This window comes from Artemia franciscana, chromosome 2 (assembly GCF_032884065.1).
Source record: "Artemia franciscana chromosome 2, ASM3288406v1, whole genome shotgun sequence".
Taxonomy (NCBI): domain Eukaryota; kingdom Metazoa; phylum Arthropoda; class Branchiopoda; order Anostraca; family Artemiidae; genus Artemia; species Artemia franciscana.
The window spans coordinates 59,210,200-59,222,839 of record NC_088864.1 but is presented as its reverse complement, the minus strand read 5'-3'; the positions used below and the strand labels follow the sequence as shown (position 1 = coordinate 59,222,839).

The 12,640-nt window shown below is 36.6% G+C and overlaps 1 protein-coding gene across 2 annotated transcripts in view; it reads left to right on the top strand.

The window, feature by feature from the left end:
- LOC136043855 (mitogen-activated protein kinase kinase kinase 7-like) overlaps positions 1–12,189 on the top strand; it is a gene marked incomplete in the record, with an annotated part of 174,331 nt that extends 162,142 nt beyond the window's left edge. For both annotated transcript variants that reach the window (XM_065728802.1, XM_065728801.1), the window contains 2 exon segments: positions 7,938–8,126; positions 11,746–12,189. In XM_065728802.1, coding sequence (XP_065584874.1) covers positions 7,938–8,126; positions 11,746–11,865 — 309 coding nt within the window.
- Between the last annotated feature and the right edge of the window lie 451 nt (positions 12,190–12,640).

The window sequence follows — 12,640 nt, the reverse complement described above, 5'->3', positions numbered from 1 at the left end:
CCTTGAAATAAGAAGATAATAATGTAAAGTTTGGAGCATACAAGGCTCATATATCAATTTGCATAACACGACTGGGAAAAGTGAAGTGGTGTCAGTTCACGAAAATTAAGGGACAGGGGGGGAGGGGTAAATTTGCCATTTTTTCTTTTTTTTTTCGATGTAAATAATAAAATAGATATTTTGCAGTGAAAATACCCCCAAAAAGGTATTTTGGGCATCTATTGGGCGCAACACTAAGGAGCGCTGTTGTGCTAAGGGAACCATACCTCTTTTTTGGGACTGAATTTCAGTTCACCCAGAATTTTAACTGCGGTCCAATATTTTATTTCTTTAGCATAATAATAATAAAATCTAAGTTAATTTAATAAAATCTTCATCAATATTAAAACTAAGTCAATTTAAAAAGAAATTAATTGAAAAAAATTTTCTAATAATAATTTTTTTCGAAGTTAAGTTAAAAGCTATATTAAAAGGTAAAATAAACAGAAATAAGGTCATCTAAAAGCTCAAACTTTGAACGAACAGAAATTACTATGAAAGAATAAATGAAACCCAAAATGAATAGAAATTAAAGTGATAATAGCATCAAACATAAAAATAATAGTTACTTGTATGGATGAATAGTTTAATCCTAAAATGAACAGAAATAAAATGAATAATCACGCCGAACTTAAAGAAAAGAAACCAGAAATTGTCACGAATAAAAGTAGGACCGCTGCCACCAAAACCCTTTAAACGTCAGCATGTCAGTTCTTCTTTATTCGACACTCTCCATTTTATTTTTTTTATATATAATTTTTAATTTTATTTTTTAATTTTTTTAAACGTCAGCATGTCTTATTTATTAGAATATTAGATCTCTTTATTAGATGTCTTCTTTATTCTTTATTCTTGTTAATCTTTATTAGACACTCTCCATTTTAATTTTTTTTTATATTATTAAAAATATAAATGTACTTGCATTACAAATAAAAGTAAACATCAATGTTATAAATTTGATATAGTATACATTGAATATAACAATATAGTATAGACATAATAAATATAAATAAATATACTTTTATTTTTAAATTTACGAAAAAAATTCGAAGCTCAAATTGATCTGCTTATTGCAATGACTCACTAATTTAGCATAAATATACCAGGGCTTGAGATACAATGTCGAATTCCAAACTACTTGCCAATTCGGAATCAGAACACAAAATTGCTTTTGCATTCCACGTGTCAGTGTGATTAGTTTGGATACTTATCCCTACCAGCCAACAGGATCGAACTTGACGGATTTTTTCTTGGGTTGATATATTTAATCGTGTAAAATTCAGGCCAAATGATGGGGATGCATAATATCTTATGTTAGGGAATGAAACCCATATGAAAGAAAGAAAGGGTGCCTCGGAGGGCGGGTAGATGTGCACTGTATGTAGTGACGATTGATGTGAAGACTTAATTCATTTTTCTGTGCCCTTAAGGGTCTTCATTAACCAAGAGCGGTTATGTGTTTTTCACTGGACTTTGCGCCTTTAATATGGCTCCACAAAGAGTAAAAACTAATAGCGCTAGGACAATGCAGCGTTAACCAGTCGAACTAAGAAGAAACCTATATTTCATTAAATGTCTCAAGCTTATTTAAATCCAGCCTAAAATTTCTGAAAATAGGCACATTATTCTTTTTTTAAACTATTTTTATTGATTTTAAGCGATTATGGCTGGAGAATGATTTGTAAGGCTAGCAAAAACAAAATGTTCGTAAACGGTTCTCTTGCCTTTAAATTGCTTAGTACAAAGCTTGTCATTTTGTTTTTGACCCAATGTTCAGCAGAAGCAAAAAAAATTCTAATAATATTTCTCTCAAATGATTAATATTTATTTTGTTATTTTTTTGTAATTTTAGATGGATTCTGTTGTTTTTTTTTGTTTTTTTTTTCTGAGAGATAAACCTATTTTTTACAAGATCTTTATTTTGAGGTAAGACTAAGTGGATAGGAATTTGTGGCTTTTTACGACTTGGAAATGCAGAGAGTTGCCCCGGTAAAAAACTCTCGCCTTCCAAAAAAAAAAATTGAACAACGTCTTTAAATTGTAGGAAAATCTAGATGTTTTGGCTATTCACGTACCGCCGTGGAAAAAGCTGAGTAGCATAGTAGCAATGCTACTTGGCAGTTTTCATAGCCTATAGAAATTTGTTGGCAGATTTTGAAATTTATTGGCAAATTCGGCAGCTTCAGGAATTCTGACGAATTTCTGCTACTGGCAGCTTTGGAACTTTATCCATACCTGTTCAAGTATAATACATTAAAGTAGTTTTTGCTGTAGTTTTTTGCTATTGCATAGGCTACAAACGTTATGTTAATGTAGTCTAATAGTAGAAAAAAAAGAAACTCGACGAAAATCACTTCCTGAACGATAGAGTTCAGCAAATCTCCTTCAACATATTTCTTAAATTTTTCTAGTTTCGTCATCTGGCTCAAGAAAAAGAAGAAATCTTTGTCAGCTAACTTTTCTGTTTATTATTCTTTTCAAATTATATTTTGACGGTTTTTGACACTGATATTTATGCATTTACCTCTGTTCATTTGCACTCAGTTTTGATGTGGCCAATTGGCAGTGGAAAACATATCGTCTTGCCTAAAACGAAAGGATATATCTTGCGTATATAGCACTTCATAGTTGATAAAAGAAGCTTTTTAAGTTTTTTAGGCTAGTTTTTAGTTTGAGGACTAAAATAAAATCTGCAAAATTTGAGTGTTTATTGTAGTGTAATATTATTTCATTATGTGGTTTATTTGCCTAAAAGGCCCGTTTTTGGATCTCTTGGTTAGCTTCCCTCTTCTCGCTTCGCTCATTACAGTAGGGAGTTTGGGCCTTCTGCCCTCAAAAGTGTCCCTCGCATCCGTTCGCTGGGATTTGGGTATATAAAATGGCACTTTGAAAGATAAATTTGAAGACGAATTATTAAAAGCAAAACCTTACCAAAATAAATTAGAATACGTATTCCATTGATTCTGGTCAATTTGTAGTTTATATCGGTGACAAATTAGTTTTCTTTTTTAATTCCACTTGAGGTCAAACAACCTTTCATTCAACTTCTGGATTTCTTAGAGAAGGGAACTCGATTGCTGCTTTTTCAAGATCCACCCCATTAGTTATTTGTGCTTTGTGGACAGTAGAGCGAGATTTGCAAATCTGAGCTGACTCAGTCGATTGAAAATAGTTTGATATCTTCTTAGAAAACTCATCTTTTGGCTGGCCACACTTATTCAGTAAGTCCAAAATAGTCACAGTATAGCAATAATATTGGGAATACACTCATGAGAGTGTACTGTAAAACCAACTGCAAACACTTAAGTGCTCCTCTTTTGAGGAGCTTCATAAATATTGATAACCTCCCCTACCCACACCCCCTGGTCTTGAAATTTTTCTTTGACTATGTCCTTACAAGTATCATTCAATTCTGATGAAAAGTCTGGAAGGCTTTGGGAAAGATAAATTCTTCTTCAGATTCTAAAGCTTTTTGAATGCGTTTTAGGCTCTTTTTAAAGGCTCAAAAGCGAGCAGGGCTGGGTTTGTACCCCCTTCTCCCTCAGGACTGGGATCATATCCCCCACAGATTTATACTGGTCGTATTGCCAAAGAAACTGTGTAACGTATATTTATATCCCATATATTTTTTATTACGCCAATTTGATTTTTTTTTCAATGCTGCTACTACTACTAACAACAACTCACTGCAGCACCAAGCCGCCTAAGGATAGCACAGCTCCGGACTGTCCTCCTCCATTCCAATCTATTCAACGCCTCCCTCTCTACACCCTCTGGGGAATTTTCCATTTCCCTTAAATCTTTCCTTGTATCCTCTCAACCCAACTGGGGACGAGCTGCTTTTCCTTTGGCCCTAGAAGTTTGGCCGAAAGGGACAATCTTTGGCAATATGTCATCCTTTGTCAGCAGAACGGGTCCTAGCCATCTCAACCTTTCTCTCATTGTAGCCTTAGAAAGTGGGATTGAACCACCCTTTTTATACAGCCTACTGTTTGAGAAACAGTCAGTCAGTTGGATGCCCAGAACCATCCGTAGGTAATTAACAAAACTGAATGCTTCAAAATCCGTAAACAATAGGACAAATACTAGAAGAATTTTTCTTGGTCTACCTCTATGGTTCAGGGATGTAACACAAAATTGGATGTAATTGGGTGTAACACGAAAATGGATGTAACACGAAAAATGAGTGAACTGTTGTTACGTTTCACAAACCTTGTTTCTCGTTATCATTGATTCTCGTTTGAATAGCCTTCAAATTCAAGTAGGATTTATTTGTGTTCGAAATTGTTTTTATGTTCCTATCTTCATGTTGTATTTTTCTTTGGATAATATGCAAAGTCATTTTTTAACCCCACAGTGCCCTACACGGTTGGTTTGTTCTTCAAATCCCCCAGGGGAATCGATGTGCTGCCCTAGGGAAGTGTCTAGAAAATTTTGCAGTGCTTACAAGATTTTCCTCACATCTTTAAAAAAAGAAAAAAAAATATACTGTAAACTTTTTTTCATTGCTCGTCAGTAAACTTATCAAAATGCCAATAAAGCATTTTGTTTTTAGGTTGACGGCATACTTTTTTGCTGAATAAAAGATGGCCTCCTGTATCTCGTAACAAGTCTTAATGTATGAATCCACAAATTTGAATTTCTATATGAGTTTCAAACGTTCCCCAGTTTCACTATGAGTTTGGCCAAATCACCTTTCTCCAAATACTTAAGTTCAACTTAAACAGAAGAAAGCCCTGGTTTGGATACACATGGCAGAATTTATTTCGATGGGGAGGGTCACAAATTACAAAAAAAGCGCATTATGTGAACTATGTACGAGATTGTAGGAAACAGTTATGAATATTTTGAGTATTCAGAAAAAGAGGCCTAAAGCCTCTCTATGCACGTAACTAATCAGGTAATATTGTTCTTAGTTATTTAAACATAGATTGTTGATGCTTACATAGAATTCACACTTCAATATTCTTCCAAACCTCAAAAGCCATCCGATCAGAGGATTTGGCTTCCTGACGGTTGACGATATCTAACGACATTGAGTGGGGGGAGCGGTATCCAATACAAGTGCGGGCGGAGCGTTATCCAATCCAATGACTTTTGTTACCTAGCCAATGTAATTGAGGAACACGTCGGCCCGTGTATTTTGCTAGGAGTGAGATATCTTTGACTTACTTTGACTTAACGCTCTTGCTCAGCAGGGTCGCCAGCGTAGAGGGAACTGGTTCACTACGCCGTCAGTCTTCTCCAAGTAGCTCTGTCCAGGGCTGGGAATGGGGCCTCATTTGGGTGATGTTGCGGCTTAGCAGGCGTTGGTTTATTGCATCAGCCCGTCTAGTGTATGGCCTTCCTCGAGGGCGTTTCCAGCCATTTCCCAGGGGATTGAAGTCCGAGATGATCCTTGCGGGGGTTCATAGCGGGAGATGGATTAGGTGGCCGTACCACCTTAGAGAGCGGGCTTCTACTTGCGTAAAGAGGTTCGCCAGCTTGAAGGTCTTCAGGATCTCACTATTGCGCATCTTGTCGTATCATTTGAAGCCTTTGACTCGACGCAGGTGTCTAGCCTGACCGGCATCGACCTTTCTTAGCTGTGTCTGGTTATCGGCCGTGTCTCAGATGAGTACAGCATGATGCTTGAGACTGTAGCGTTGTAAGTTCAGGCTTTGGTATGGTGTCTAATTTCCGGTTATTGGAAGACTGCTCTCAGGAGTTGTCCTAAACAAAGCTTGCCTTGCCTGATCTGGCTGAGATTTCGGCGTGAAGTGTGCCACTTGAGGATATAATTGATCCGGGATATGTGAACTGCCTTACTACATCGACAGCTTGGCCGTTAATCACAACAATTGAGAGTGGTGCTGATGCAGTCTTTTCTATGGACATGATTTTCGTTTTCTTCCAGTTGATTTGCAGCCAACTCTAGAGGATGTGGAGGAGAGCGTCTTGAGTGCAGACTTAAGTTGGTCGAGATTGTCACTAAGGACAACTACATCGTCCGCGAAAAAGTCAACATCGGACAGAGTCCTCCCGGCATAACTGATGCTGAAAGGGGGAGCATATTACGTCTCGTTCAGGATGCGATCGATGACACATTTAAACAGCTCAAGTGTAGCAGCGCATCCTTGCCGTACTCCATTTTGTATGGGAAAGGAAGAAGAAAGCTTCCCGTTAACCAGGACGGCGCTTTCTGTGTTTCTGTAGAGTTCTTTGAAGAGCTGACTATCTTTGTGGGTAGGCCTGCAGCTTTCAGGATTAGCCAAAGGGACGGTCTGTCAACAGTATCAAAGGCAGAACGAAAGTCAATGAAAGCTACTTAGGCTTTTTTGTCAAGTTCCACTGTCCTCTCCACGATCTGTCTAACCGTGTGAATCTGTTCGGTTGTCGATCTTCCTGGCATGAGTCCGACTTGTTGGGGGCGGCACAAAGCATATAGGAAACTTGTTGCACGTTTCAGCAGCAGTATCACAAACAGCTTTCCATTATCAGACTTTAGGGTGATACCGCGGTAGTTGCTGCAGTCCATCTTGCTGCCCTTGCGCTTAAACACTGGCACAAGGATTCCTTTCTTCCAGTCTGAAGGTATAACTTGATTGTGCCAGATTGTGCTAAACACCATCTGCAGCCAGAGTATCATTGCAGGGCCGCCTGTCGTGAGTAGCTCAGAAGCGATGCCACAAGTACCGGCTGATCTGTTACTCTTAAGTTTCTTTATGGCTGATCTGATCTCCTCTGGAGAAAATTTTTCGCCGTTGGGGGCAGCGATAGCTTCTGCAGTAGCAGCAACAAGCCCTGAGTCAATGCAATCGGGTGTATCTGAGTTGAGCAGTATGTAAAAGTGTCCATAGACCAAGACTTTGGGACTGATCATATATGGTTTTTCCATTCGCTGCTTTCAGGCTTGTAAACGCCATGGTGTGTTGGCCAGTCTGCTCACGCATGATCTTGAATGTTGCAACCTATGGCTTTCTTTTGGGCAGCTTGCTCGAGCTCAGCGAGTTTGTCTACAATGAAGTCTATCTTGTCTTTGTGAAGCATAAACGTGCGCTGTTTGTTGAACTGTCTGTGGAGTGTCATATCTCATCGTAGTCTCGCTCCCTGTCTCTGCTCAATCACTTATCAGCTTATTACTTATCATAATCAGCAATATGAAATTCTCACCAGCCTTCACATACATGCAGTGTGAAGGCTCACCAGCCTTCACATGCGTGCATTGCGAAGGCTCACCAGCCTTAGTAATTCCCCTGAGTTCCTGTCAGATACTTTTTTTATGAAATGATGTTTACTCGATCCAAGTTTCAGTCTCGCATCTTCAGGTGTATCTTCTTCTTCTTTTTTTTTTTTTTTTTTTTTTTTTTTTTTTTTTTTTTTTTTTTTTGTTCGGTTAAACAAAACGAAAATATGAAATGAAGAGCGCAAGCATGTATGGCTGATTCTCTAAATTAGCGAATTGCTTAAAACAACTGAGAAAAAGCTATAAAAAATATATATTGTATTTACATAAAATCTTATTCGGCATGTTTCTTTTTCCAGTGATTTACATTTGGTATTGTTTGATCATAATTGGTTATCATCAAGGCTGTATCCAGAGGGGGAGGGTTAGGAGGTGTAAACCCTCTCCCCCCCCCAAAAAAAAACAACGTTTGTCCGACTCGTAAAAAAAATAAATATAAACAAATCTCGTATGAATTTTTTGATGTTTGTTTGTAACCCCCTCCCCTCATAAAAATCCTGAATACGGCCATGGTTAGCATGATTTATTGTGCAAAAGGTTTTTTTTTTTGTATAAACACAACCTTCCTTATTCTGCTATTTTATATATGTATATTCCTTTGATTGTTTTCCCTCTATTTATTTACTTGTTTCTTTTTCTTTTTTTTGTTATTTTAAACATTCATTGTTTACAGTTGGCTAAAGAATACGTGGATATTCGTCGTAATATTGCGGAATATGAAAGGTATCGTTCCCGATTGGAAAGTGCGTTGACTGTTGATCATCCAGACTCTTTCCATCCTGGCCCCTCTCCAGGCTCCACTGCAATGAACCCTGAGGAGCAGGAGTGTGCGGATGAAATACGTCAGCTTGAACAAGAAAATGTAAGATTTTTTTTCTTACAGTAGTAAATAGTAGCGGCTAAAGCCATGTCTTTGGTGTAATACGTTTTATAAGGGTTCTACTCCTTAGGGAGCTTATGCGCGAACAAAATATTGGAACAAAATAAATATGGGATAAAATTTGAAATGGAGCCTTTTTTTTGTTTTTTTTTGTGTTCAACTATTGAAATTAATTAATATTTTAAACAGATTGGTGTAAGGGGGCACATTTAGGGATTCTTAGAGGCTATATTGGACGCATAACATCTATGAGGAGATTAGAAATAAAAGCAAATGTGCATCATGTTGGGCTTTTGCCAATGTTCTTGGAAGACTTCAGCTTTTGACAACTTCGAAGAAATTTTAACCAAAAAAATTACTGAAAAAAATACTACAGAGTCTTTGTGAACCATCTGTCTGCAACTATTTAGTTTAACTTTTATTTGAAGATTTCAATTTTATATTTGAAGACGAATGTTTAAAAGCACGGCATACACGGCTTGTGTCGTGTAAAGATTGGTCTCTGTCAATTGCAACCGATACTCTAGAAAAACAAATTTTGATACCGATAAGTAATTTTTTTAAAGTCTCCTTTTTTTGATGATTTGGAAATGTAAAAGGAAAATGAAAATTTAAATACCAATAAAGAATCGAAAGAATCTCCTTTCTACAATGATGCGAAAATGCAAAATTTTATATTTTTTATACCGAAAAATAATTCAAAAGAATTTTTTTCGACGTTTCGAAAATATATAAAATTCAAGATTTTGGACAACGATAAACAATTCAAAAGAAAAACCTTTTTACAATGATTCAAAATGTATAAGGTTCGAAATTTTAAATACCGTTAACTCTAAAGATTTTTATCATTAACCAATAAATCTCTTTTTGACGGTTATTCGAAAATATATTAAATTCATTGGATTTTGAATCTCGTATAAAAGTTTACGGTTTTGAGAAAGTTTGCGTATCTTCAAAGAAACGAAAACAATGCCCCCTACAAGGTTCAGGTTCTCCAAAAATTAATATTGCCCCGGCATCTGCCAGCACAAATCTACAACGAGTAGGACCGGAACCAAGGACCGCTCCGACAGGGAGTATAATCTTTCGGATACTGGGTAGAGTAGTGGTCCTCAAGCTTTTTTTTAGTCCATCTCCGATTCCGAGAAAAAAATCTTACTTAGAACCACCTAAGGATTAGTTACCTTTAAATTTTAAAAGCAATTAAACAGAATGACATATGTATTAATGTTTTTGTCTTTTACGTAAAATATAGTAAAGAATATAAATTAGAAAAATTAATGTTGTGTTTAGAAAACTATTTATTGATCTTGTAGTAGAAAGGTAATGCAATAAAAGGATCAAAGTATTCGAAGTCAGGGGTGTCAATTGACAAAATGGAGGAACGGGAGAGGGAAGTTAAAAATTCATCTCGTCAAAATGTAGGGAAGGGGGACTGTAATTTTTCAATAAAAATACAAAAATGCCATTTATCAATGAAAATACCAAACTAGGTCATTTTCAAGATTCAGTATTTCAACAATTGACGCCATTGTTTATTGAAAAGGAGGAACATTTTGTGTTATATACAATTTAGTAATCCTTTGCTCTATTGTCGTTAGCTATTATCTTAAATAGCCACGATTTACTTATGGTAGTGAATCTATATTACACTATTTGCACTCACTATAATGCAACTCTGGTCGTCTTCACCTCTTCCCTGAATTCTTCTGATGCTCACCAGGGAGTGATAGCGCCCACTTTGGAAATCACTATCTTAAGTTCAAAAATTTTTAATCAACATCTTGTCTGTTGCAACGAATTGGTTTAATTCGGGATTTGAACGTGATACCTCTCGCACCCTAAGCAAGAATCAAACCCCTAGACCACAAGCCATCCTTAAAAAGAACAATCGTTTGCTTTAATCGGCAAATAAAATTCTTCTCAACTATCTTGTTCAATCTGTTGTCCTTTGTTCTATTGTATTCAGCTATTATCTTAAATAGCCACGATTCTTTTTTTGCAGTGAATCTATATTACACTATTTACACTCACTATAATGCAACTGTGGTCATCTTTGCCTCTTCCCTGAATTCTTCTGATGCCAACCAGGGAGTGATAACGCCCACTTTGGGAATCACTATCTTATGTTCAAAAATATTTTAATCAGTTTCTTGTGTGCTGCTATTCTCTCTTGGATTTTAGATTCTCTTGGGCCTCCTTAGGCAGTTACTCGTGGTGGGAATCAGGCGACCCCATGTCCCCGGCGTCGATAATTTTTCGACACTTCTTTGAACTATGCTGAGTGGTCTTCTGCCAGCTGCTCTGAAAATGCGAGCCATTGGGTTGACCATCTGTGATAGAACTTTCTGCATCCCTCGACAGATTCAAAGTCTGACTTGGGCATGTTCCACCTGATCTCCCTCTATTCTCCTTGGCAATTTCCATAATGCATAGCTCAACTATAATTAGTATACTATGTCTTTACAGTTAAGAAAAAAAAATGCAAATTCAAATAGTACTATTGCATTGAAGTGTGGGTGATACGTAAGAAATTCAAATTTATATGAGCTGCGGAAAACCTAGAGAAAGGCAATTCTAAAGTGTTGTGGCGTTTTTTATAAGTTATTATTATTCATAGGGGAATAGAATATTCAAGACGGTATATGTCCATGTCTTCGTTGTTGCATTTAGCATATTTCTTGTAACATTCAAGTGCTAACGTCACTAATTAACATTAACATGCATGTATATTCCTAGCTATTTTTCTCTTATTAAAGGAAAGATACTTTCTTTTTTGCAAATCCTCCTTGGGAAGGGACAAATATTGAGCAAGAATGATTTTCGATAAAGTTCACCTTCTTCTCCCTATCCAACTAACCTGGACACATCCTTTCAGATTAGGAACGTTAGAACCATGAACTGCACCACTTTGGAATCTTTTGCTCGAATTGAATCTTATGGCAGATTTCCATTTTAGAATTCTCAGTAATAAAATTTTGATTTATCCCAGAAGACGTTCTTGCTGTAAATATTTATTTGTGCCGTAATTTTTCTTCGATATCGTAAGATATTTTCAACCGTTTAATAGTATTAAACCCATGGAGGAAAGATCCTCTTACTCACCATCTTGTCTGCTTTTTAGCCAGTCTTAGGGGCAGTGTCATTTCGCTTTAAGATATTCCCTACGGTCGAATGGGTTTCAGATCCGTTGATAAAACAGTGGTGTCAATTGGGAGGGGGGGGGCTCTTTACTTTCCTCATATATTTTTTAAAATATCTTTTGGGGATATTTTCGTTGAATAATCTTTTTTTTGTATTTTCTTCGGATAAACAGTAAAAAAGCGACCCTCCCTAGATTGACTAACTGGAATATATTTTACCCCTCTCCCCCCTAAATTTTTGAAAATTGGTGCCACTGTATGGAAAGATCCTCCTTATAGACCTCCGTGTCTTGCAGTTATAGCCAGTTTTATGCACAACTTTCATTTTTTATTTTCATTTTTTATTATTCAAATTCTTTTGACGGACTATAATTTTGCCAGCTGATCATTTCACTAGAATGGCAACTTTCTGCCTCATCATCCTACCATACTGACCTCATAACACGTTCATTTTCTAGGCTTCTCTCCACGAGCTTTACCGGGACTTACAAAGGCAGCTCGAGTTCATGAGAGACATTCCTCCGGGACAATTTTTAACCGACGATGGATGGGTCGTTGTGCCGCGTGCTGCCACATAATGTGCTGTACAATAATATTTTTTTCGTGCCTTTTGTTGTAATGTGTGATGCTGTGAGCCTTAATAAATTTTAAAAGACGCCAGAGAAGAAATAATCTGATGAGTTAATAAAATTCTATGTTTATGATTGCAATTGTTGTTTTTTGTTAATAATCGGGTGTTTCTGCAAGCCAAAAGTGATGCAAGTGTTTAATTTGTTAAGATAATTTTTTTCATGTTTTTGACGTTGTAATTTTTCCGATTGCATATATTGATTAATTCTTCTTAAAGAACTCTGTTATGTGTCTTTAACAACGGGTCCATTAAAGACGCGGATTAATGTTAACTTTTTTTTCATCATTTCATCTAGGAATAGAAGATAAACTCTCGATTATCCATGGATGGATCTCCCTTTTTCGGATTATCCACGTTCTTACAAAAACCCGATTATTTTAAGACATTTCATGTGCAATAACAATAGATAGATAGATATATAGACAGATGGATAGATTTATTCACACGAAAAGCCCAATTGGGCCATGGTGACATACACAAAATAAGTGAAAAAAATACAGCAACAAACATAGACTGAAAAGACATTAAACTAATTATTTAAGAAAACATTACGATACCCCATACCTACCCGGACGAACTTTCCAATATTATCTATACTTAAGTAACACCTACTTCTCAAAATTTCCAAAATCTAATCTCTCCCCCCCCAACCTCCCCACCAAATATTTCCAAGCGCAACTCTCTCAACTCCCTACAATCCCCTTAAAAATGTTGCAAAGACT